Source organism: Populus nigra, chromosome 2 (genome assembly GCF_951802175.1).
Source record: "Populus nigra chromosome 2, ddPopNigr1.1, whole genome shotgun sequence".
Classification (NCBI taxonomy): Eukaryota; Viridiplantae; Streptophyta; class Magnoliopsida; order Malpighiales; family Salicaceae; genus Populus; species Populus nigra.
This window is the reverse complement of record NC_084853.1, coordinates 47,628,070-47,655,872: the sequence shown is the minus strand read 5'-3', so window position 1 is coordinate 47,655,872 and position 27,803 is coordinate 47,628,070. Positions and strand designations below refer to the sequence as shown.

Sequence of the window (27,803 nt, the reverse complement as noted above, 5' to 3'; positions counted from 1 at the left end):
ACCTTACTTAAACTACATAAACAAACTCACCCTTAATTACAGTAAGTTACAGCCTGTAATCCATGAAGGCAAAATCTTAGATGGACACTATTTTATTCCTCTTTAGAAATAACTTTTGTTCTCGAACCAAATGAAATGGAAATTAAGATTATATCTATATATGTGAGTAAAATAACCAAATTCATTGAAATTCAGTGAAAAAACTAAATCGAGATATTGAATAAAAAATTTGATTATGAATAATTTAGAAAAAAATTTATTCAAATTCAGTTTTTGATTTGAGCAACCAAAAAAATTAAACCTAGTCAAACCACTCTTTCTAAATTCAAAAAAAAAAAAAACATGTATGTCACATCAAAACCTCTAAAAATATCTCAATTAAAACTCGTTTAACTAATTCAATTTGAACTGAATTTTTGTTCAATTTAATTTCTTATTCTGATCGAACTAACCTACGCTTGTTGGTACATGCATGTGTGTGGGAGAGTTATCAAATTGGTATAGAAAAAACAGACCCACTAGGAACATGTTGAAGTTTTTGTTAAGAAGTATTTAATATTATAGTAATAATTATTTTTTAAAGTGTTTTTTATTTAAGAATATATTAAAATAATATTTATTTATTTTTTAAAATATATTTCTGACCTAAAAAATACTAAAAAAATACTTAATTTAAAGCATTTTTTTTTTGAAAAGCACAGTTAACTTAAATCCCATGCTGATGACACTGGGTGTCTACAGAAACAAATGAAACATGCAAGCCGCCATCTCATGACATGGTCTCAAGATGTTCGTGAATATTCCATATTATTTCGACTACAATAAGATTGGAGTCCGACGACAAGACATGGGTGGGTGACACATGTAGCCGTCCCATCTTCAAAGCAAAATACAGTAGCACTAAACTTGATAATAATACAAAGTTAACGACAAAAATTTATTCCCAAATACCAACTTCCATGAACCCATCTTCAGTGGCAAATCCCCTAAACATCCCATTGGTGTTAAAACCACACGCCACTTCCCCGTCTCTAGACACTGCTATCAACCCAGCTCGCCCTTCATCAAGCCTCTCCTTCACAACAAAATCCACAGCTTCTTGCAGGCCTAATCCCTTGTACTCCATCACTGCCGCCACATCACGTGCTAGTGTCCCTCGTATAATGGCCTCTCCTTCTCCAGTGCATGAGATACCACAAAGATCACCAGCGTAGGTCCCAGAACCAATCAAGGGTGAGTCACCAATACGACCTGTTTTTTTGTTCATGAGCCCACCTGTTGAAGTGGCGGCAGCGCACATTCCTTCGCTGTCCACAGCCACACACCCAACTGTTTCGGGCGCATAAACGCTGATTGGGAGTCCGTTCATTACCAAGGGACTGTTAGCAGCGGCACCCACGCTGCAACTTTCCAATCCAGCGGCTGGGATTCTGTAATCAAACTGGTTTCGAACAGAGCAAAAAGACATCGAGTCAAAAAAGGGCCCGCCGCATCAATAAAAGATTCTACAGGGATTCAGCTTACCAAGATGGAGTTGGCTTCTTTTGCTAATTTCAACATCCCGACGTTTTCCTCTGTTATAAAATAGTCATTGTCCACCAGCTCAACACCCTAAACAAACCCAAGATTTAATAAATATAATTGAGATCACCACCATATTTTAGTATATCCAGTCATCTTATTTCATTAATTATTTTCTTTATTTATTTTTATTGGTTCGGTCCAAGACAAAGTCACGGGGCAAGCCCACGTACCAATCCAGATTTTTATTTTAAAAATATTAAAAATCTTTATTTTAATAAATAAAAACTCGAGCAAAAGCAAATAATCTTATTTTAATAAATAAAACCCGGTCACGGGAGCCGTGTGCCACGGTCTCTTTTTTCACTCAATTTGCACACGTGGCTTAATAAAGGGTTGCCCCGGAGGCTAAAAGAAGGAAAAATACCTGTTGCCTAGCAAATTCCTCGGCGCCAGAAAAAGCAAGATAGGAATGGGGAGATTTCTCCATGACAAGTCTTGCAAGAGAGACTGGGTTTTTAACTGTGGTTAAACCTGATACGGCACCACATCTTCTCTTAGGACCATCCATTATGCTGGCTTCCATTTCCACTGTTCCATTCTCCGTTAGTGCAGATCCACGGCCAGAATTGAACAGGGGATCCGTTTCCAATTCTCTCACCTGTCACAACAAAAACATCAAAAGATTCAACCCTTAAAACCTTTATTTACAAGTTCAAAACCCAAAAATAACTACCGAAACTACTTCGTTCTCTACACGGCTTGGCCAGAAAGAAAACATGGTGCCAGGGAGAGTAATGTAGAGCGGGGGGGACATGACATCGATTGACATGACAATTTCTTTATTTACCAAGAAAATATGAAACAAAAATCTAAGACCGATGATGGTGCAGTTATTTTCCATTCACAGTAAGTGATCAAACAGTTGGGAACACAGAAATTCCTTGTAAGAAATTAAAACAGAGAGGGAGGAATCACATACAACAAGTTCGACAACATCAATAGCGGGGAGATTAGAGCGAAGAGCAGAGATGCCGATCTGAAGGCAGCGAGTGAGGAGTTTTTTGGCCTCCTCTTGTCTCTCTCGCGGGAGATTTGGGTCCACACCAGCGCCTCCATGCACCGCTATAGCCCATCCTCCCATTTTTCCTCTCTCGCTATCTCGCTTTCTCTAGGTTTCGTTTCTTACGAGGGTGTGTGTCTTTGGTGTCTGCCATGAGAGCTGGTGGTCAGCTTATATAGGCGTTTTGCGGACTCCACGTCCCCTATTATTTGGAATTAAAATCTGTGTTCCATTCGGATATTCACTTTCCAATGGCGTCGTTTCAGAATTTATTTAAATTTGAATTCGCTCACTTATTCAGTATGTTTTTATATTTTAAAAGTATTTTTAAGAAGTGAAAAAAAATTTATCTGTTTTAAATTAATATTTTTTTTATGTTTTTAGATTATTTTAATGTATTGATATTAAAAATAATTTTTAAAAATTAAAAAAATATTATTTTAATATATTTTAATAAAATAAAAAACACTCTAAAAAATAACACAAGCACACTTTCAATAATACCCTTACTGTCTTACTGTCTTGACCCTGTAATTATTTTTACTTGCCAGCTAATGACTTGCTATATTTTCGTCAGAATTGTAATTATAAGCAGGGGAGTTTATTAGGTAATTACTATTTATTAAAGTTATAAAACTCTACGAGGGAAAAGGCTACAGTTGAGGGTTGGTTATACTTTCTTTTTAAAAATGAGTAAACAGGATGAGTAGTGGAGTTTTGAAAGGGTGAGGCCTAGATCGACAAAGCAACGTGGTTAGATATTTTTTTCCTTTTTCTATTTATTTTTCCATCTAAATCAGTTCAGGTCTCAAATTAATTTTCAAGTGAACCCGCGATGTCAATATAAGTTTTATAACTGTCATAATTATTAAATTTGGTTGGATGATCTAAAGTTTACCACAACCAAGTTTTTTCAAATATTTTTTAATATAAATTTAATTATATTTGAATGACTCGGTGAAGCAAACCAAAATATTTAACTCTAAATTTTTTAATATGAAATATATGGCAAGGTGGTGTATACCTTATATTCAGATTAAATTTTGCAAAAAAAAACTTAATTCACCTATGGTTTAGTAAAAAAATATGCCATTTAAGTTGCAATTAACATGAAAATTTTATTTTTAAGTTTAGGCTTTGAAGTCTAGTGCCGAGGATATGACTGAATCCTCTTCCTGATTCTCAGTTGTAGTTATAAGAAACTTTTCTCCATGATTATAGTAGTTGAGATATGAACAATTTCTTTCCAGTTGTATTTTATTTTCTTTTTATGTAATGCCTTATATATATTATTTTTACTGCATGTTTGAAAGTGATATAGTTTGATTTTTATAGAGTTTTTTTTTTGTTGGTAAATATATTAAAATAATATTTTTCGTTATTTTTAAAATTTTATTTTTGAAATTAATATATTAAACAATAGAAAAACTAAAATGAAAATAATAATATTTTCTAAAACACGGTTGAACCGCAGTACCCATCACCTTAATGTTATCATAAAATCACCATCATACTAATTAATCAATCATCATTCATGACTGTTCTTAATGCTTTCCAGCAACGCAAACACCAACTCCTTTCCTAATCTCAATATATGAAAAACATCGTTAAAATTATATTTTTTAAAATTTATTTTTTATTAAAAAATATTTTTAATGTTTTTATATCATTTTGATATGTTGATCTCAAAAATAATTTTTTAAAAATAAAAAAATATTATTTTAAAGTATTTCTAAGGTCCCGTTTGTTTGTTGGGAAGTAGTTTTCTTTTGGAAACTGAATTCTGAAAAAATAAATTATTTTTCGATGTTTGGTAGTATAATGAAAAATAAGTTGGAAAACACTTTCCAGTGTTTGGTTATATCATGAAAAATGAGTTAGAAAATAACTTATTAATGTTTTATTTTTTTCAAGTTTGTTAAAATAATAAGTAATAAATCTTACAAATTAAAAAGTTGAATGAGAATGAAATTGAAAAAAAAATATAATTTCATAAATTATCTCAAATAAAATAAATAATAATAAAATAATAAAGAACAAATTTAAAAAATAAAAAAATTAAAAAATGAAGAAATTAAAATAATAATAATTAACTTTTATAAATTATTTCAAATAAAATAAGTAACAATAAAAAAATAAGTACTAAATTTGATAAATAAAAAATTTCAATTAAAAAATGATAAAGAAAAAGCAAATAACAATTATAAAAATAAGGATCAAAATTAATATAAAAATTAAATTATAAGGGATGAAATTGAAAAATAAATATTCAAAACAAAATATATATAGCAATCAAAAGTTTGAGGACCAAATTTGATATAATCAGCAAATAATATGACATTTCTAAATTTTTTCACAATTTTCAGAAAGTGTTTGCCGTCCAAAATAAAAGGAAAACACTTTCTTGGAAACCAAGGTGTAACGGCTGTATAGACATTGAAAATTGAAATTAAATTTAGTTAAAATAAAATAAAATTTAAAATGCAACTCCCCTTTCATGACTTCGGGCAATGACACGTTGGATTCATGGACATTGCTTATTTTCTTGGTGTAGCCATTAACACGGGGGGGGCTCAGAGAAATATAATTAGAATTCCGTGCTCAAATTCTCGCCGACGTCGACGAAGGAGAAAATTTTAATCAGGAATGATCTGACACTCATATCTAACAAAAAAAAAAAAAAACTCAGCGTGATAATATTGTTTAATCAATCCCCGCTTTATATAATATTGTCACCAATTTTCAAAGATGAAACAAACAGAACATAACAGCTGTGACCAGTTTTTAGCAGCATCTATTGCCACTTTCGAGTTAATACTCCGTACTATAGAACTATAATATAAAATAAAAGTGTGCCCGTGTGTGTGTGTGTGTATTAAAACTCGGATTATTAGTTCGATCAAGGTAATTCATAATTTGGGTCTACTTCAAGACAAGGTTTTAAATTGAATCATAAAAACATTCCTAAGAGAAACTTGTTAACACATCAAATCTTGTCCAGACCCAATTATATTAATATTAAAAAAATAGCATGGTGCATGCATATGTGATATTATGTTTTCAGCGTGCTTGAGGGTGCTTGAAAAATATTAAATTAATTTTTTTAATATATTCTGATATTTTGATATATTGATCTCAAACATGAAAAAAAACCTAAAATAAATGTTAATATATTTTTTTAAAAATATACAAGTAGCTTTTATGAAAGTATGTTTTGGAATATGAGCAATTCAAAGTATTTTTTTTATAAATGTATTAAAGTAATATTTTTTATTTAAAAAAATTATTTTAACATCAACACATCAAAATAATATAAAAATTAATTTTTTAAAAAAAATTAAATTTTTAAAAAACATAATTTTAACCAAATTCATAAAAATACTTCTAATAACCCCGGTGGCCATGTATTGACTATGAAATCCATATCTTTTGGACCCACAGGGCCCAAAGTAGAGGAGAAATGTTGTGGTTCTGTGTCTGTGTCCTTGAGCTTGACCGTGGGCAGGGCGGCTGGGCCAAAAGCACAAAAGTAAAAGGTTGGGTCCCACAACGTCAGGTTTCTGGGAACTGAGTTCCGAACTAATGGAAATCATCTGACGATGATGAAGTGCTGATAAGAATGCTGATTGGTTGGATTTGCTTAAACCGATGACTAAGCGACAAGCTGTAGCCTATAGATTGGCATAAACCGATTCAATATTCAAAATAAATATAAAAGAATCAAGGTGAGTAAATCCCTAGGAAGTAAGAACATAGATAGAGTGGCTAGGCTTCTCACGCCAGCTGCTTGATTAGTATATTCTGTGGACGTTGTACCACTTCCGTTTATGAAATTCTCATCCCTACACTTCAACATACATGTCCATGTCTAACTCGGTCCGATCTCACTCACATTCAATCAGGTTACTAAAATCGGTCACATTTAATAAGATTAATTTTCAAATTAATTTAAGGGGTGTTTGAGAGTGTGTTATCGGTTACGGTTTAAAAATATTTTTTGCTCAAAAATACATCAAAATAATATATTTTTTATTTTAAAAAAATTACTTTTAACACAAACACATCAAAACAATCTGAAAATATTTAAAAAATTAATTTTTTTAAAAACACATTTTTTATCTGCATTCCTAAAAATTACCTTCAAATAAAACCTTCTCTAAATTCTGAATTAATAAGGTATCGGATTGATTTGCCGAGCACGCAAACCTTGTGTAATAATATGCGTGTGCAGTCCATTCAAAGTAAATTTAGTAACCACTGGCAAGAAGAAAAGGGTGTTATGCTAGCTTGATTCTCCACCAGGATTATTCTTAAGTAAATTTTCTAACCATGAAGTAAATGTGTTTGGTACCGGTAGTTTTTGTAATTGTGGTTTGAAAAAATTATTTTATAAAAATTATTTTTGGTCGAGTTTACTTTGGTATTTATATATGTTTGGTTAAAACTGTGGTTGAAATTGAGTTTGAATAAAAAGTAGTTTAATGTATTTAGTTAAACATACTTTTCAAATTAAGGTTATAAAATAATTAAAAAAGATATATATTAATATTGATGATTTTTAATTTAAATATTGTAAATTTAATTACCATTAGTATATCATTAAATAAATAATATTTTATATCAAATATTTTTAATTGTTCCATTAACTTAACTATAATCTCATCACGTATAGAATTCATCCAATAAGGACTATAGTTTTCATGATTTTTTGAATATGCAACAAAATCAGGTAAAATATCATCATAACAAAATTGGAATTGCGATCAAAATCTACAAATGTTACGTCATCATATGATCTCTTTTCAATTTATATAGTGTTATTATATATTATTTAACATTAGTTTTTCAAATAAAACACAATTTAAAAAATATGAATTTTTTTTTGGTAGGAAACGGTTCAATCAACACTATTAACATAAACAGAAGACTAACCCATGAATTAATTAACCTGGCACTGGCACTGTTTATGTGAACAGTGCCAGGTGAATCCACTGGGCTGCAGTTGATGATGATTGCCACAGAAATACTCCTACTTAGCTGCGAAGGAAGGAAGCAAACAACAAATTGAGTGGGCCCTTAAGTTTTTCTTTCCCCTGGGAGCAGGCGAGCAAAAATGAATTGAAAAGCAGCTATTTTCTACTTCATAAAACCAACGGTAAGAACTTAATTTCAAGTGGAACTCATCTCTGTATATCTGTATTTTAAATGTTTATTAAACGATTATAAATTGTGGTTGGAACAAAACACAGTTTTAATTACAGTATTAAACACCAACATTGCAAAAATAGCTAAAAGCGAAATACTTTACTGAAAAACACATTGGACTTGGACCTAACAAATAAAGAGACAAATTATTCCTCATAAAGCACACGCAGGAGTGCCAGAGTCATTAATTTGTAGTGCAATGCTGAGTGAGTTGATGGAATCGCTTGAATTGTCTCCAAACCTAAAAATGGCCACATGATAACGATGATTGTTGTTAAAATTGATGGTTAACAAATATGTATTTAACGTTAAAATCATACTAAAAATTTTAAAACTAGTAAAATTATACTTAACTCGTGCAAAATTGATAAATTTAGTAAACTTGGTCCGATTTTATGAATTTACTAAATTTATGATATGAATCATGTTAAGTTTAAATTTGACATTAAAATATCTACTGACCAGTTTTGCAAAGTTGAACATATTTTTCAAACCGTGCATTGGATAGAACTGAAATTTTACAAGAAAATATTATACACATGAAAATATATTGTGGTTAATTTTTCAGGTCAAATGGAGTTCGGGAATATAATATTTCAGATTATCAAGGTTAGCAGATGAATCTTGTCAAATATATCAAACTAGACCTTCATGTACTGTTTTGGACATATATGAAGCTACCACTTAAATTTTATTGCGATTAAAGTTGTGCTGAAAACTAGACATCTGAAGTTTTCCAACTATATATTATAGGTCTAGTAATTCATTAGATGAGAGAGATCGACATATTTGAAATTATGACTCAAATCTGCTAAGAATATGCAGAAATTAGAGATTCGGACTATATGGAGGAATTTTACATTAAAAATTTTTTTTATTTAATATTAAATAATTATTTTTAATTTGAATTTTTTCTAGCTCATTAGATATTGTTTAGGGGTTTATTTCATTATTGAATTTATATTAGCTAATTACTAGTTTATACTCATTAGTTTTCAACTCAAAAGAAATCCATTAGAACTTATTGTGATGGAAACAATCAAATTGTCATTAGGTTCATGTATACTTACTACTGTACAATGATTTTCTTGAATTCAAAAGTTTTATTTGAGAGTTTTTTATATTTCCATGTCATTAATATATTGATTTATATTATTTATTTTATTTAGATAACTCATTAATTATAATATTATTGACATAATTTATTAGATTTTAATGTAATTTAATTTTTTAATTAGAATTTTTAATATATAATTAATTTAAAAATTACTATTTTACAATTTAAATTTATCATATGAGTTTATATTATATTTTTTTTATGTTTAGTGTGAAAAAACAGGAAGAAGAAAGACAATCTTGGTAATGATTACGTTCCTCATGCCCACGTCTTTTCCCACGATAGAAGGACGCTCTCTCCCAGTCCAACGTTAAAGAAAAAATATGAATGTTTCAGAAAGTTTTTTTTAATGAAAACGAGCATGATTCTCTATTTTAATTGTTAAATTTAGTCAAGATTTGACAAACGTATTCTACCGACCATGATGAAGGTGGACGAGGTCAAGAATACCCTCAAATTAAGTCCAAAAGATATTATTTAGGATTTTGCTTTAGTTTTCTAGTTACTGTTTTTTTTTTTATTTTCTAGTTAGATTTTAAGATTTTGATTTGATTTAATTTTAATTAACCTTGTTTTATAATATGTTTTTTTTAAAAAAATAAATAAGAATTATTGAATTTTAAAACATGTCGAAACAAATTTTGTTTCTACCTAAAAATATCTATAACCTTAGAATTTAAGAAAATCGAATTTCTATATTTTTTACCTTAATTACAATTGGAGCTCGTAAAGGGGATCGAGACGTGATTGAGATGGGAAAAGGGGAAAGGGTAGTTAAAATGGAGGATGGTTCAGACAGCATTTGCAAAAGGACTTTTTGGGCCTCCAATCCCACACGAGCAAGATGCAGGGAAGAACAGGAATTGGTGGCCGTAAGCATCAAACAGAGAGGGAGAGGGAGAGAGAGAAGTGGAATCCTCGAGATACTTTTGCCCACTATCACTAAGGACATTGTTGTTGTGCACTCCAAGAGATCCGCATCACGTGTTTCTGTCTCTCAGTATCTCCATTCATCATCATCAGATTCTTGAATCTTTCGTCGCAGAAAAAACAAAGGTGACGCTGCGTCTCAAATCGTGGCCCCTCCGGCTCCTTCAACAGTCACCCCCAGCGCTGATGAAAACAAGAATAGACCAGGAAGAATTAATTTTAAAAACAATTTAAAAACAAATTATTTTTAATATCATTACATCCAAATAATTTAAAAACATGAAACAAATTAATTTCAAACAAAAAAAAAATCAAATTTCACCTCATCTCCATTTCAAATATAGTTCCAAACAGAGGCTAAGATCCATTTGTTTTCATTGGCAGCGTTGTATGGTGTATGTTTTATTCTAAAGTGTTTTGGTTAATTAACACATGAAACACTTTCAATCTTCCGCCTTCACTATTCAAGATTCCTGGTGTTGCTAAAAAGCTTGTTTCTTTGCAAATGCGCCTCTTATGGAGTGGTGATGTTGAGAGGAGCAAAATTGCAAAGTTGTGTGGAAAACGTCGGCTTGATGCAAGTCTAGAGGTGGATTAGGAGTGTGGACCAAAAATAAAGTTTTCAAATGTTCCTAGTTTTGTATGGATTCCATAAAACATACACCAAATGCCTCTTATGGAGTAGTGATGTTGAGAGGAGCAAAATTGCGAAGTTGTATGGAACACTTCGGCTTGGTGCAAGTCTAGAGGTGGATTAGGAGTGGGTTTTATTTGGACCAAAACTAAAGTTTTGATTTTCAAGTGGATTTTGGAGGTTGAGTGGCTCGAGCTTTTTCGGGGGGGGGGGGGGGGGGGGGGGGGGGGGGGCGGGCGTAGAATTTATCCTGCCCAAATACAAGGTAGAATTTTGTGGAGGTCTTCCTATTTTTTCAGGAGAACTCTCCATGGTGTAATAACTCAACCGTCAGTGGCCATAACCCATGCTCATAAGTTTGATGTAACAGCTGCCGGTCCACTATAGGAACAGGCCATTCATTACAGTTCTCATGCCATTAAGAAAGCTCTAGAGCTCAGTTGTTCTCATGCTAATGCTTAGCCTGGTGGATTGCGTTCTTGAATTGGATTCAACGAAAGCAGTTGCTGGGCTTCAAAATGATACAGGATTGGGGCTAAACATTAGTTTAAAAGTGATCCAAACCCAAATTAAGTTTTGTTTCTTGTTTCAAAAATACTTTAACACAGTTTTATCATGGAAGCAGGAATAGACCAGGAAGAAAACAATATGAACAAAATGGATTTAGATGATCGCGGAGAAATAGAATAGATGTTGCCAAATCTGTCTTCAATCTGGGCTAAGACCAGTTTGTAGGCCAGCGAATCTGACTCCAAACTCTAAAGTGACACCCACCAGGCACCAAGTAGCTATTTGAGCAACAAGTTTCAGTTCCAAAAGAGGCCTTTTATTTAGGTCCATTCAAGAAGTTTGCACCACAAGGGGGTCAAACACTGTTTCGCTCGTAACGTGGGCTTGTCTTGTGCTCTGGGTGTTGAGGTGGGCTAGGATACTTAATTGTAATTGGGTCTTCGATCCAATTTTCTGCGAGGAAGTCGTACTTTTCCAATGCGGACGCCCAGCCCTTGTTTGCTCGCCATGCCAGAGCGACCTCGCTGAGAAAGACAAAACCCGGGAAAGAGCCGAAGACTGGTGGTTTCTGGGTTGGGTCAGAACTCATTAGTCCAATAATTTATCTATCTAGTCAGTGGATAGCTAGAAGCCATCCATCATCCTTGTTAAAAAGCATCTCACCCCTCCCCATCCACACTTACATGCACTCGTTGAAAGGTAACCAGAGTACCTTATCATTCACCTAAAGTGCCAAACAATAAAATTCCAATCTCTGAAAGATTGTTAGGTTGAACATTCTAGGTTGCCAAGATATACACAGAGCCAGATCTTGATATCTCTTGCCAGATGGTTGATAGCAACCTAATTTTAAATGAAAACAATTTTCCGAGCATGGCTGCACCTAAAAATGGAGAGCATTGTCCCTTTCTTTCTGCCCATAAAAAGGGACACTTGAGGCCTAAAAGTCATTTGGCACTGCGAATGTTAGCTACAGCTGCAATCTTGCATGACCCCACACAAAAGAAATCTGTATTCACTGGGCACGGTAGAAAAAGGAGCCCGTCTACCCTACCTCAGGACCCCATTGCTCCCATTAAAATTCTGCTGTTGTTTACTGAATTTTTTTGGCTTTCTTTCGATGTTTTCCATGTTATGTTTTAACATATACTATCATATGCATTCACTGTATATACTAGTATATTTTTGTGCTAGTGACAATAAACTAGTATAACATACAGTAAAATAAAATATTTAGTGCTAGTTTAGCGGTAGTGCAGTACACTACGCGGTGCAACTTGCGTTTCGCCAGCAAAAAAACCAAAAATAATGTTTTTGCTAGGGTGCAGCGCCTTGCCAAATGGTGCCTTATTCTCTCTTATTTCTTCGTTAAAAGGGATCATTCTTGTATATTTTTTCGCTGCAGAAAACTTGTATGCTTGATTTAATTTTAGCTAGAAATAGAAGAGCTAAGCTTGTTTGATGACAGGTGGTCAAGACCAGATAAATTAAATACATGGTTGCCTTTACCTGGAAGGGCTCAATAGTATGATGCTTGGCGTTTCCTGGGATGTTGACACATAATGGCAGACACAGGGAGTCTAGCCCAAACAGCCCATTGGATACTCATCCTGTGGAGCAAAACACTATCAACTCGTCTGCTCTGATATTCATCAGCAAAACCTATATATCGTTAGGATAGAAGGGTCTGTCCATTACAATTATACCACTCACGAATAGAATGTGCCTTCCCTGCCAAATTGTAGATAGATCGAAGTATCCCATCCCTCAACTCTCATTTCCATGGAATTATGATCTTAGTGATTGGACCCACTCCATAAATCTTTCAGCTCAGCCTTTTGTTATTGTTCTTTTATGTATTTCTTCTTTTCCTTCCGAGTTCAATAGATTTTAACTCTAGACACCAACTTATTCTCACCTCACTCTCTCTCGAGTCACCAGGATAATGGTGTCGTGCCTCGTTGCCCTATTAATTTTCAAGGGCTGTTTGATAGTATTCGTACTAAATAAGCAATTAGTTTGCCATGCACGACAAAAGTTCGGAAGATATGTATCCATGTTTCTCATACCTAAAAGTACTGTTTTGAAATAATTTCCTCTAAATTGAGGTCCCTCAAAACTTAATGATATCGTCCTGTCTAGCTTCGAGCTTTGAAATCATGTGAACATAGGTTGGCCTTCGGAGGAAATTATTGAAAGCCTGTTTGTGCACATGTCTTCGGATGCTTTTTACGTGAAATTTGTCTTAAAAGAAGTTTGTACAAGCCAAACTAGCTTTCTAACGAAAACAATCACAGATTTTTATTTAATAGCTGCGTCGAACTAAAATTTGATTAACGCGTTCTACTGGTCCAGTTGCCTATCAGTTGCTGTTTTAAAATCATACCAGCATTAGACCCTAGAAGATATTGATATTTTGGATTTTTATTTATTTTTAGTTTTTATTCTTTTATTTTTTTTTTTAAATTGAAAATCTTAGGGTGGTCAGATAGTAACTAGCAACATCGTATTCATTACTATTTATAATTTAAATAAAAAAATACAAAAAGAGAGAAAATAAAATTTCTATATATCTACTTCTTGTATGTAGCAACTAATAAAATATTTTTGATTATTCTTTAAACACCATAAAAATTTTCTTTATAATTAGTTTTTAAAATTTTATTTGATTTGAGTTTTATTAATTAGATTGGTTTAGCTACAATTTAAATATTTTAATGTTATTTTTTAAAATAATTAAGAATTATTGACATTTAGAGTTTATTAAAATCATTTTCTTTCTACAACTTAGTTGTAATTTAAGGACTTGTGAAACTCTGATTTCTTCCTTTTTCTTGAATATCTCACACTCCTCGTGTTGTAATGTGATAGATTTGGAAGACTAGTTCCGATGCCAAATTTATATAATGAATACCTCTTATTTGTTAAACGTTCCATCAAGTTTGAAGAGAGAAATACACTACAGACACGCAACACTGTGAATTATAAGATTATGTCCTAATGCATTTCTTCGATAGTTGATTGTTCGGGTAATCACTCTCCTCAAATGTGATGCTGAAATACTTCATCTCGACAAATCTGCCAGAGTAGCTGACAATCACCATCAGTGGTAGCTCGCTGTTAAGTAATGTTGTTATGATACGATAATTATTGATTGGCTTGTCGGCAACACGATCAAATTCAGTCTGGGAACTATTAACTTCTGTCAACGCTTGACAAATTTTGGCTACATGACTATCGACAGACAACACGGCAACGTTGTCTAATAAGTAACAGCTTAATAAACGGGGCAATGACTATCACGACCACAAATATGATTACCAAAGGAAAATTGTGTTATTCTTGAAAAGAAAAGGGCTGCAATGGAAAAGCTGGATGTGACAAGCTAGTGGATTGTGCAATGCGGTACAGCAAAATCAGGTTCGATTCAAAGAATTGAATATAAAGGAGCAATGCACAAGATAGACAAATTTCCGCATTTCTGTGAATAGCTTCGAGCCATGACTACGTTAATTTTATCCAAGGAAATAACAAGCTGGGTCAGGTGAGTATTTCGACATTATGCTGGTGTATTTGTTTAGTATTAACAGCTTGAATTAACCAAAAAAAAAAAAACAGCTTGAAAAATCCAAGGCTTTCACAAGGTCAAAAGGGTGTGTGACGGTGAATGCTAGAAGTTTAAAGATGGTGTCTACAAAGGAAAGTAAAGAAGAGATTCACTGGAACCAATTACCAGAGCTCTCTATTTTATGATCATTCATCCATATCTTATCATTGTCTTTTTCCTTCTTTTCCTTTCCGAGTTGAAATACACTACAGTCCATTGCTTCTAACTATCAAAAGCAAAGAACAAAGCGCAGCAGCAAAGACATTACAAACAAAATCAAAAGATTTTGTCCCCCAATTTCAGCATTCCCTTGCCTTTCAACTCTTTCCCTTTTAGTGCTTGATTTTTTTTTTTATTGGAGCTAATTGCATCCCCTTTTAATCTCCCCTTGTGACTTCTTTATTTGGTTAATGAGGCTAGTTCTTGTACTTTCTGTTCGGATCTTCTTTTTCTAGATTAATCCTCCCCTCCCCTCAAGCCCCGAGTCCACTGCACGCTGGAAAAAAATGAACTGAGGGAAGGTAACATACTACAGCTTGAAGTGCTCCCCATTTCCTGGATAGATCTTCCAGGACGATGAGCACATGCAAGAAGATAAACTTGGAAAAACATACGAGTGTAACATGCTTTGATTTAGTGCAAAATCTTCGAAGTGTCGCCATGTATTGAATGGCAATTACCAGATCTACGCCTGTCCATGGCATGGTCAAGATGACCCAAAATGGCTAATAACCTTGTACATGATATATTAGTTCCTTGTTTCACGGTACATTAAAAGATTTGGATTCAATAATTTAGAGAGTCTAGCAGCTGGTTTAGCAATTCAGTAAGAAATCTAGAGAGTTGTGTTAATTAAGATCGAGAATAAAGCCAAGTAATGATTCCCTTTAGTTTAAAGCGGTAGAAAGCACATGCAAGCCTTCTTGACCGAGAGTGATGACTTGTATCAAAATTCTATATTCGTGTAATGCGTTTCAAATTATGATTGGAATGAAAAGGAATAAAAAATAGTATCTTTTCGATCCAACCGTAGTTTTAACCGCGGCATCACCACGTAGATAAATTCTATATACTGGAAGTTTTAGCATGTTTCGGATAATATTACTCGGACCCCCATTGCCTGTCTTTATCAGAGTAGTTAGCTCTGTTCGTCCATTGATTCTGCCCTGTTAGGTTGGACTCTTCTAGCTTCAAAATGCTAAAATTTGGAGCATGAGCTTTTGCGTATAACTCAAGCTGCCATGAATAATAATATCATCCTCTCTTTATGGGTTTTAACTAGCTATTTTATAGACGCTTCTTAGTTTGTATAATTTTTTTTTAACATGTAGATTTCTACTATATGCTTTTATATATAATTTTTTTTAAGTAGAACTAAAAAAATTTATGCATATATTTAATTAAATAAACCAATAAATATTTATACAACAAAAACATTATCAAACCTAATCTCTATCTAATCAGAGTTAATCAGTCAAACATGTAACTGTGGTTATACACTTAACTGGATTCAATAATTTTTTTATATAATTTTTTATCTAAAACATACACTTATAAAATCAAGAATCAACAAAATATCAAAGTGATTGGAAAAAAAATAAATCAAACCAGAACAAATTATATTGCTCATTAGTAATTAACCAAATATTAAGCGATGAAATTAATAGAAAAAAAAATTGTAATGGATAAAAATAAAAATAAAGAAAAAAAGAAATTTTTTTAAGGGGTAGATGACTTCACCTTTTAATACTTTAAAAAAAAATTGCAGGCAACACATCACCTGCATTGCTTAGATTTCAGCTATCTCCGGTCACTAGTAAATCAGTTTAGTTTATTCCAGACTAAGAGAAACTCATTTTCAACTATATTTTGACACAAAACATATTTATAATTACTAACAACTTAGAAATTGATTTCAAAACCCACAATCAACTCGAAAACAAAAAATTCATTTTAGGTTAAGATCTATCATTCCATATAGGTTTAAGAGGGGAAAACACCTAAACTTTTCTCATCAAAAGAATCTTATTGACACAAAACTACCAGTTTTTGTGGTTGAAAGTAATCGTAATAGAAATTCTGTCTTTACAACTGAAACCCAACTACTTTTTCTTATTTCTATAACCAAGAACCAGAAAATAAAATTTAGAATCAAGTTAAATTTCAACTCAAAAACACTGTTGCAATAATTTGTTACTTAATAAATAATGGTGTGGGAAACAATATTTTTTCCATATTTTTTAGAGTTTCTTAATGAGACCATGACACACAGAGAATGAAAGAGAGGCTCAAGCTTTCATACTCACACTAGAATAGTGATGTTAAATTTATTAAAAAAATATTTTTTTAAAAAAATATTTTTTAATATTAATATATTAAAATGATTCAAAAATATTTAAAGCACGTGATCTAGGCAGGTAGGTAGCCCCAAGTGATCTCTGTGTATTACTAAAATAAAATTATATACTCAGTATTTACTATACACATTCGATATTTTTTGCAAGTTGAGAAAGAAAATGAAAGCTGGGAACCTGTAAACAGAAAGAAAAGGTTATTTAAGAGCTATATGCTTAGCGTGAATCAGCAGCAGAACAGGAAAGAGCAGGTATCTACTATCTAGGTTAGAGGCATAGGAGAAAGTGCTTGTAATAAGAAAATCAGAATGGACGGTGTGGTTACAGCTGCGAGGTGCAAGCTGGTAACGAACTCTCTCGGCAGTCTGATTCTATGGTAACATATCAAACACTAGTCACTCGAAAAATGAGCTCTGCCGAAGAGGTCAAACACCAAAATGTTACTGCTACTGGTCCAAAAAATCGAAATCCCTGATATTCTCAGTGGCCGACAACATGTTCCGATCTTCACATGCAAACAAAAACCCTTCTTGTGTGTATTTTCAATTTCCCATTTCCCTCCTCCTAGCTCCCATTTCCCTCCCTCCAAGCTTTCGTCAAGTAATCTTCCCTCCATAGTACATCCATTTATTTTTTTATGCATTAAATGGGTGCAGACAACACTGAAATGTACAGGAGATTGTCGATGTCAAACTTAGTGAAAGTGAGCAGGTTTTATTTTTATCTTTTTATACAGATGAAATAGACTACTTAATGAATAAGTTCATATGAGATGTTTTATTTATAGAATATGAGACAATAAAGGGCCTAATGAAGTGGGGGGAAAGAGGTCAGATTACTACCAGAACTCTTCCTCATCGGCTCTCTCTTTTTTTCTTTTTTTTGTTCTGTTCTGTTCTTCATTTCCGGTAAAATGCCAACTATCTCTGCTTCCAATTCCCAGTACCCAATCAATATTTCAGCGTTCTAAGCATTGGTCTGAGCTGGAAAAGCAGAGATGGCAGGCAATTTAACTTGAACATTGAAAAAGCACAAGACTTATTAACCGTACAAGAGGTAGTCCATTAGGGAAAAACAGGAATTTTAAGGCACTAGAGAGGAATGCTGAGAAAAATCTGAAGTTGTTGCGTTGTTTAGACTCTGCAGTGCCCTACTCTTCTTGGACAGAGGCTTTGGTGATGAAGACACGGATGATGCCACAGACCATGAATCATTTGAGCTGTCTGAGCTAAAAGACACATCAACCACACCGCTAGGACTGCCTGGAAGTGAACAAAACTTGCGTTTGTTTGAGAGAAGCTTAAAATGGTCTCTTAGAGCAAATTCCATTAAGAACTTGCTGCAGTCCTCTACCTTGTCCTGTTTTAGGCATGATCAAGATTCAGTATAAAAGTTCATATATAATGACATTTTCTGTTTCATTGTGGACAGAATGGAATTCAATAAAATTAGAGAGTAAAGCCACTAACTTTATCGATTCCAAGAATGCTCAACAGCTGGCTTTGGTATTCCGTTGCAAGACTGGGTTCTATGTTATCAATAACATAGAGCATCGTGGCAGCGGCCATTACAGAAGGAACATAAGGCATAGACCTAGAATCTGCATGTATTCATTCAAGAAACATAATGTAAGTAAAAAATTGAGAGCAAATTAAATGAAAGAATTCTAATCTATCAGCGAGGTAAAGGAAGGATATTGACAACTTGCCTGCCAGGATAGAGAGGACCATGCGCTCACACCTCTTGAGAAACTCCAAACAAAGATAGTGTTCTAGGCCAAGCCTTCTAGTGATGTAATCAAGAAACGATATTGGGGTTACTGGATTCATCTTCCATTTAAGAGTAGAAAGCACCAGGATCTCCATTCTCTGGATAGTTTTGGCCTCGAACACGTATTTACTGTCCTCCACCTAAGGAAGTCAAACAACATACACACATTTATGAGCAAATCGGGCAAACAAATTAATCACAAGCGTTTAACAAATGAGCCTGCAGATTTATATCAGATCGAATACACGTCTACCTGAAAATCCAATAGAAGGGGCACTTGGGTCTCCTCCACTTTGGCAGCAAGTGAGAGGCAAGACACAGCTGCAAGTTGGGCCATCCATGGCTTCTCTTTCTGAAGGTGGACACTGAATAAAAACCTATCAAGATAGTTCACTGCCAAAACTGCAGTTAGAGCGGTGAAAGAGTAGTGTTCATTGACCTTTAGAATCCACTCTACAGCCTCACAGCGAGCCCTAGCCAAAGATGGGTTGGTTTCTAAGTCTTTGCACAGCTGATTTTGCTCCTCCTTGGCAAACAAAGAGGAAAGCTCCTCATCTTCCCAGCTTAAGTCTTGTTCTAGCAATATTGGAAAAGTGTTTAGTTTATTGCTATTGTTGCTACAATAACTCTCTCCTTCTAGTTCATCTTGAAAACAGTCCTCTCTAACTTCTTCCACCCAATTCTCTTCAGAACAATAGAGAGCATCATAAAGTAATGTAGGGTTTTGTTGGTATTGTTGTTGGTCTTGTACCGCACTCGTTTCTGGGTTATACATTGATGGCATCTTCTTCCAGGAAGAAGGGGTGCAGATCTTGGTTCATTGTAGGCAAGAATAGAAAGACATGAGCAGGGTAGAGAGACAAGAAGAGCTAGCTTGAGCCATCTCTCTTACTCTCTCGGTGTGAAGTAAAGAGCGAGAAGGGAGGGGACTGACCAGTGACCTAAAAGTTGTGTTTTATTTGAGGGTATCGAGCTGGTGGGTCTTGTTTTATCAGGATTTCTCGGGTCTATCGTCCCAGACCGGAATCATGTGGGCCATGTAGAGCAATTACTCGACACGTCACACAATTTTACCTCGGTTTTGCCTGGCCCCACGGTTTGAAATTTATTGGGCCCCTTGCAGTGTGGTTTTGCTCTCCCGTCAGTCATCATGCCGAAACCAACACATGTAACTTTAATGTTTTGTTTTTAGGCTTTAGGTTGTGTTTGGTTAGAGGAAAAAAAAATTGATGTTAAGTAATAAATGTTAATAATGTAACAAAATAGTTGAGAGAAAAGGAGTTAAAGCATACTTAAAAAAATCTGAGCTGGTGGTATGGTAGGTGGACTGGAGACCTGGCCCGGCCAGCTTTCAGTAAAATAAAAGAAAGCTCATCCTTTATGGTCCGTCTACTTGTAGCTCGGTTCATCCCATCAAGACCAGTTATTTTTTAAAAAAAAAATATATATTATTTTGATTATTTAGAAAAATAGGTTAAGCTCTGTACCAAATTACGATGATGTTTTTCCATGGAATTGCAAAAATTATATTGTTTTGGTGAAAAAATAAAATCATAATTTTAATTAAATACAATAAAACATATTGTATAAAATATCTTGAACCACCTCGCTTGAGTTACCACTTGACTCGATTAAGATTTTCGTTCTCTAGAATTTTCCAATCGAGGTTAAAAGGATTAATTGTTGAGAAATTAATATCCGTTTTATTTTTTTAGTCTAGAACTAAACATGGTCATGGATTAAGCAAGTATCAAGTATATGGAAGTGTAATCATTTATGTTTTTATGTGCTTGCTTTTTAAAAAATTAATGTTTTTTATTTAATTTTTTATATCTCTAATGTGTTAGTGTTAAAAATATATTTTTAAAAAAATATCTACACCTCTGTAATATCGAAAACACTCTTTAAATAGTATTGGATGTTAGCTTCTTGATATTCAACCCAATCTTATTCGACAGTCTTTTGAAGGAGGGGGTAATTGTCAAGAACCATGACAGAATTAAATTACAACATCTAATAACTGGAATTCTTTACTCTCTATCCACAGGCTTTCGTGTAAAATTTTAAACACTTCCAAAATTCTATTATTCATGGATAAATCCTGATCCAATTTATAATTTTCGAATATCCCCTCGACATTTAATTCCATCCTTGATTGTTTTAATAATAAAAAAAAAAGGTAGAATAAAGAACGAACATGCAAAACCCTTGTTTGTATTTCATTCGTGTCCCCGAGTATTTAAATTCAATTAAAAAAACTCTATTTGTATGATATGCTTATAAAAAATAATTAAACTGAATTGTTTTTATGCTAATGAAAAACCCTTGGATACAATTTTTTCGAGCCTATTGTTCAATCTCATCTAGAGGCATTTCATCGATCATTTTCTTAAAAACCTTCCCCGGTCTCCTATGTATTTTTATTTATTACCCATTTATTATTTGATATGGATGTTTATCTATAAAATACCATATCATATTCATGATGCTCAATTTTATATGAGAAAACTCGGAAAAATAATTTTGAAGAATATTGCGTGTACAGTTTTCTATATTATTCTTTTTGTCTTTTCCTGAAATTGAGGAGTCATGGTGTCCTCGTCACTTGAGCAATTCTTCCAAGGTTGCGAGGGCAAAAACATACTGTATATTAGGATGCTAAAACTTACTGTATATTTAAGAAATCGTTTGTGTTCATGAGATTTTTGCATCAGAATGTACGAATGCATTTATGTATACCGAATCTTTGAATTGAGTATGTGTGAATGTATATGATTTCCTACCGAATCTTTGGATTGAGTATGTGTGAATGTATATGATTTCCTACCGAATCTTTGAATTGAGTATGTGTGAATACATGATTTCCTTCTCGAGTGGATGTCAAGGGTTTTCCCCGAGGGAGATGGAGTAACAAGCGGTTGCCGTGGAGAGCTTGGAAGTTTGTACATTTTTTCTTCTTTTCAAATTTATCATCGATTTCCCTTCCTTTTCAACCACGTCCAATAGCACCCCACATATTTAATTTCAATTTTAGCTTGAAAATATCTTGGACCACCTTACTATAAATATTTTTTTTATCAAATATCCTTAACGTTTTGTTTTTCAATTACCTTTTCACGTCAATGATAAATCATAGGATGATGGTTTAAGCAGATAGAAGGATTTATTTTCATGGTAAACATTAGAGTGGAGTGAAAAAACAATTTCTTGAGGGTATATCAATTTCAATATGTAAAGTTAGAGATATTTAATCATGATAAATTAAAAATATTTTATCTCGATAAGTCATAAAATTTTATTATAACAAAATAAAAATATTACATGGATATGTGAACTCCTTTTTTATATAAAATGATATATAAAACCTCATTTTTTTCTCTACTATAAATATATATATACATTGTTTTTTTTAAATGATTGTTTTTTCTTTTAAATAATATTGATTTAATTATTGGAAAATTTTCAAACTCAAATAAAAAGATTTTCTATATATACCGAATATAATCTATCAATCATTACACTAAAAAAGAGAAGAAGAAGAAGATAGATTAAATTGTTTTCAATCCTGTATAATAGAAACTGTTATAATCACCATGGACTACTCTACTCAGCCATATCAATTTACAGACAATGTCGGATGTCGAAAACAAACAAAACAGACAAAAAATTATTATAATTTTTCAACGTTAAACTTTTTTTTTTTTAAAAAAAAAAACAAGCATGTTCCCACCAAGGCCAAGGCAAACGTAAGGATCTACAACAGAAGATTGTGGTGTACGAGTGGACCATACGCCAGACATTTTGTTTTAAACTAGTAATTGCACTTTGACATTTTGTCCGAGGGACGAGTGAGAATGGTGTTATTAAAAAGCAAAAGCATTTTACTCTTTCAACCATGAGTCCGAGTCCAAGTGTAAACTCAAGACAACATCAACATATATTTTTAATGATATTCAAATGATTAACAAGGTCTTGCTTGCAAATTCTCCAGCCTGGCTACGTACGTCCACAGATCAAGACATTGAATCGCAGACTACACTTGGTTATCAAAACCGAATCGCAGATGGGTAAATTTAAAGACCTGGAATTGACTCGAGTTCGATCTCATTTCATATTATTTTTAATATTAATTCAGCTAAATCATATATAACTAAATAAGTTGACTTATAACTTGGTTCATCTGGTCAAATATAATTATCACCCAGTTAAAACTAGTTTAGACATTGTCCAGCTAAAAATAAAAAATTAAAACAACATTATTCTAAACAAAAATTTAATTGATACCACGATGTAATAACTCATATCCTAAAACTGAGCTTGACCCTGTTTTGGATTTGATAGATAGCTGTGAAATTGCATTGAATATGGTGGGATCGAGTTGCGCGCAACATGGCAATTTTAGAGATAGATCCTTACAGCTAAAATACTATTTAGTGAAAATATGATTTTTTAAATTATTTTTTTAATATTTTTTGATTTTCTAAATACGTTGATATTTAAAATTTACTGCTAACACAATATCTTAATCACTGCAATACTATGACTAGAACAGTGCTGCGCATGCCAGTAAACAACAGGGGGTGCGTCCTCTAAGAAACCAAGTCAATGTGTGCAATCAATGCTCTTACATCTATGTATTTTTTATTTTCTCCTGTCCAACAATCGTGCTTTTCTTCCATGGATTATTATTATTATTTTTTTATTTACATGGGGTGTTCGGGTCAGTTTGCGCGTACCACGATTATTTTTTATGGCCAACTGGACATTCTGTAAGCCCAGGAGCAAGTAAGGTACCGCGGGGGTGACATGCGTGCACATAGAGGGTCGAACCCAGAACGGGAACGAAACAAGTCACACGATTAACCACAGCGGCTAGACCCTCAAGTGCTCCATGGATTATTAATTACTAGGTTATGGGTTAGAACAGAACCTCACCTCTGATGAGCAAAATTGGAATCTACTTAAGATAGTTTTTGGAGTAACAATTTATTTTTATAGGGTTTTTATTATAAAAATATACTAAAATAATATATTTTTTATTTTTTAAAATTTATTTTAATATCAATGTATCAAAATAATATAAAAAATAATAATCTTGAAGCAAAAAAATCAGATTTTTTAAAAAACACGGCGTGACCGTGTCATTACAGTGCAAAATATTTTTTTAAAGTGTTTTTTACATGAAAATACTTCTAAATATTTTTTATACCAACTTATAAAAATTATTTAAAAACACTAACAAAAATACTATTTTAATATTTTTTCATATCAGACACACTTTTAAAATGTCGTTTTAAATACAAAAATAAACACTTTAGATTTTATTTGTTCCTGGTATAATGTGTTGCAGGTCTTGTTTTAACTTGATCACAATTTTAAAAATATTTAACTAATCAATATATATTATAATTTTACAAGGATCACACTAAAAATTGATTATCAAGACCTTAATTAATAAAAAAAACAAAATTTATAGCTTTTATTAAATTTACCTTTTCAAATCAAAATTACAAAAGTTACCCATCATCTTGGATTAAAATTAAGGAAGCATTAATTACTCACACCATAGATGTTCTGTTCCGCAGAGATTTCATAGTAAATAACCAATTAATGAACTATTTATTGAGTTTGGAAACATGGGAGACCTTGTTTAATCAAGAAAGCGATGCCCTGCAAGCAGAACTTGTTGATTATTAACTGATTACTGTGAGTCATTACTCGTATCAAATGCTTTGTCGGTTTGCTAACTACTGTTAAAGAGTAATTAATCAGTTCGATTACTGCACAAATCTTTAGATTTACATTTTTTCTGCACATTGAGTAATAATGACCTGCATACTAGCGAGAGCAGTGCTCTTTACCTTCGAAAGGTACAATGATAGGAAAATAATTTTGCTACACAAGGCATGAACCAAATCCATCAAGGTTTTGAGTTTTCCAAGCAACTTTAAAACAATGATGTTTTAGATAAAATAAAATAAATTTAGAGTTAATTTCTTTGAATCTTCACCTGAATTTAAAAAAATTATTTTAATATATTTTTAAATAAAAAAATATTTTAAAAAATACATAATCACTAGCAAAATACTAAACACACGGAAATCGAATGCTAAATAAAGAAGATTGATTGACATTAACAGGACAATTATTTCTCTTTTCATTTTTTTGGATTCATTCTCCACTGATTGGTTTCGAATAGATCATCAGAGTTGGTACTTCCAGAGGAAAGGAATTGGAAAATTCAGTTCCCAATGTGATTTTTTTTACTACAATCCCAGCAAGACAAGTCAGTTCGTTCCTTGGAGGTCTCTGTCTGTCTATCTCTGCCTAACCAATGACAGGAGGGGTAAACCCGAAGAGGGCAATTCAATTCTCATCAGAAATCTATAAAATCTTTGCTCCATTGCAAGCACAGAGGAAATCTGGCACTGTTCGCGTTGTTTACTTTACCTATTAAGAAGCGTGTAGGGTTTCTGCCGTGAGCCTGATTTGTTGCTTTCTTTTCTCTCCTTTCATCTTCTTTATAGGGCTCGATGTCCAAGAAATGTCGCTCTGCTAGACAGATAGTGAGAGTACTGAGAGGACATGAAAAAGAGGGGGGTAGTGCTAGCAGGTGAGATGGAATCACTTGAGGAAAGAAATTGAAGGAGGAGGTAGGCGTGTAGTGGTGGTTGAATTGGTTTCCAGTTCACTGCACAGAGTAAAAACTCTCGGGGAAAGGGAACAAAATTGAGAAGCTTGATCTTGTTTTTGCATTATTTACCATTCAAAGAAAACTCGTTTCTTTCTTACCCTTTTTCCTTTTCCTTTTACCTGTTCATCACAGCTCACAATGGCCATAGTTGTACCGCTAGGGAGTATTTTATTTTACATCTCAAGTTTCTCCATCAATTTTCGGATTCAAAAACCCACGACACCTCTTCAGAATCAGAAAAGACCTTGTACATTTCAATCACAAAAACACGAATCAACCAGAAGGCCAAGTAACCCTCGATGCCCTTTATTGGAACTCTCCAAGCCATTCCCTATTGCACCAACGCCGACCTATACCTACACATACTATTTAGCTCGTGGGACCATGCTTCAACATGAAGAAGGTTTTGATACAAGAAATTTGTTGTATAAATGGTGTCTTTTGTAATTCTAACCTATTTTAATAAAAGTTTTGAAAAAAAAAAAGATGTGTTAGAAAACTATTTGTAAAATATCACAGTTTCAACAGAACCACTATTAAAAATAATAATTGTTTTAAAAGTTATTTCTCAATTAAATTAATTAATAACTATAAAAATCTATCTAAATTTTTATGAAAATTCAATAGTTAGAAAATAAAATTTAAGATTTGATGGCCAAGAAAAAAATAAGTCGCAAGATATATATTAGAGCTTTGTTTTTGACACATCCATTATTGTTATAAATATTTTGATAAGATAATTTTAATTAAATTTAAAATTTTGAGTTTGTTTGTAACAAGGTTAATTATTTTGTAAAAGAGCAAACATCATATACAATCGTGTATAAAATTAAAACGTTGATATTAAACTATTATTTTTAATAGTGATTATGTATAAAATTAATATTAAAAAATATGATTGTGTTAAACTATTATTTTTAATAACAATAGTATATAAAATTAATATTAAAAAATAAAATTATATTCGTAATTTCGTACTGTACTATTTCTCCTATACTTTTACAACCCGTATCATTCTCTCAATAATTTTACCTAACCGTGTTATTTTTCCAAAAAAATAATAATAATCCGTATCAAATGGGTCACGAAAGAGAGAATAGTTGTATGAAATTGAAAAAACTCATCATGGACTAGGGGACTGTTTGGATTGATGACCCACGTGGATTTCTTAAGTCCAGCTGGCTGGAGGACCTCCCAGGTTGAGGTCCACTTCTGCTCGTCTTAGTCTAATGATCATGTGTAATCATTACTTAGCACATCGAAACTTTTTATTACTGATGCATGGCAACTGCTAAAGATTGCAATATTGGAAGCTGTAGCATGATAATGAAGGGTTGACCTTTGATTACTCACCCACGAGCCATGGATCGTTGCTTTTTCACCCCACTATTATTTCATCTTCATCATCTACACATGCATCTTGATTATAATAAGCTTTCTCAAGTCTCAACGCCTGTTAATCCCCACCAGCGATATGATCTGGCCGAAGTAATTTTCTACAGCTGATGTGGTCAAAGATTATTGTGATGAACAGCTCATCCAGGTCTTAGCACACAGCCCAAGCAAGGCTTGTGATCACACCGTGTAACTTATTATCCCATCCTCATCAACGGCTCTTACTCTTGCATCTTCAATGATTTATGTCTAGCTAGCATCATTGCATGGGAGTTGCGACATTGCTGCTCTCACAGCATCTGCGATTCCGAAAATGGCTAACGTTTAAACATACGAGAAGAATGGCCAAGCCCTGCGAGTTTTGCCATTTGTAATCACACTGAGCTCCAAGGACCAAATGCATATCATGAGAGTCACACGTAATTATCTCTAATTGTTACGGGGACAAGCTCCTCTCTCAAGAAGCTTCATACCAGCACTATAAATCTACTAGTAACCAACAGATTCTTAGCTGACAAGAACCCTCCTAAGTCCAATCTTCTGAATTAATCTTATAGTTACAGATGGTTATTTAGCATATACTGCCAAGAACAGCACCACTTCATTCAAGGGCAGTTTGTTTTGTGGCCCAGCAGCACTTCTTCAAAAAATTTGTTTTAATCTTTTCACTTTAAATTGTTTTTTTAATGTTTTTTTTTCTTGTTTTGGTATGATGGTATAAAAAATAAATTTAAAAAAATAAAAAAATATTATTTTAATTCATTTCTAAATACAACTTTATACAGCAACAGTGCTGTAATTTTAAAGAATAAATTCCTGCCGGATGGTATTTCCAGTCCCCCGCGTGCTTTGACTACTCAAAACCTACATACATAAAAGAGAGAGATTCGTGTCTTCCAAATTTAACACATTGTGTAGACATTACAGATGTTAGACAATGATAGCTCTCCAGCGTTTTGACCAATAGAAGCCCACAAACCCAAACTATTCAACTTGCCAGCTA

General features: G+C 33.0%; 2 protein-coding genes across 2 annotated transcripts; both read right to left on the bottom strand.

Moving 5' to 3' along the window:
* Positions 1-790: 790 nt before the first annotated feature.
* Positions 791-2,749, bottom strand: LOC133681488 (probable isoaspartyl peptidase/L-asparaginase 2). The gene is made up of 4 exons (XM_062104538.1): positions 2,504-2,749; positions 1,949-2,182; positions 1,525-1,611; positions 791-1,441 (listed from the first exon to the last, which is right to left on the bottom strand). Exons 1-4 carry the CDS (start codon positions 2,663-2,665, stop codon positions 938-940), a joined length of 987 nt encoding a protein of 328 aa, XP_061960522.1. The 5' UTR covers positions 2,666-2,749; the 3' UTR covers positions 791-937.
* Positions 2,750-17,691: 14,942 nt separating this feature from the next.
* Positions 17,692-19,669, bottom strand: LOC133681616 (cyclin-D3-1-like). Its single transcript, XM_062104707.1, has 4 exons — positions 18,965-19,669; positions 18,650-18,851; positions 18,411-18,541; positions 17,692-18,300 (listed from the first exon to the last, which is right to left on the bottom strand). Exons 1-4 carry the CDS (start codon positions 19,493-19,495, stop codon positions 18,025-18,027), a joined length of 1,140 nt encoding a protein of 379 aa, XP_061960691.1. The 5' UTR covers positions 19,496-19,669; the 3' UTR covers positions 17,692-18,024.
* Between the last annotated feature and the right edge of the window lie 8,134 nt (positions 19,670-27,803).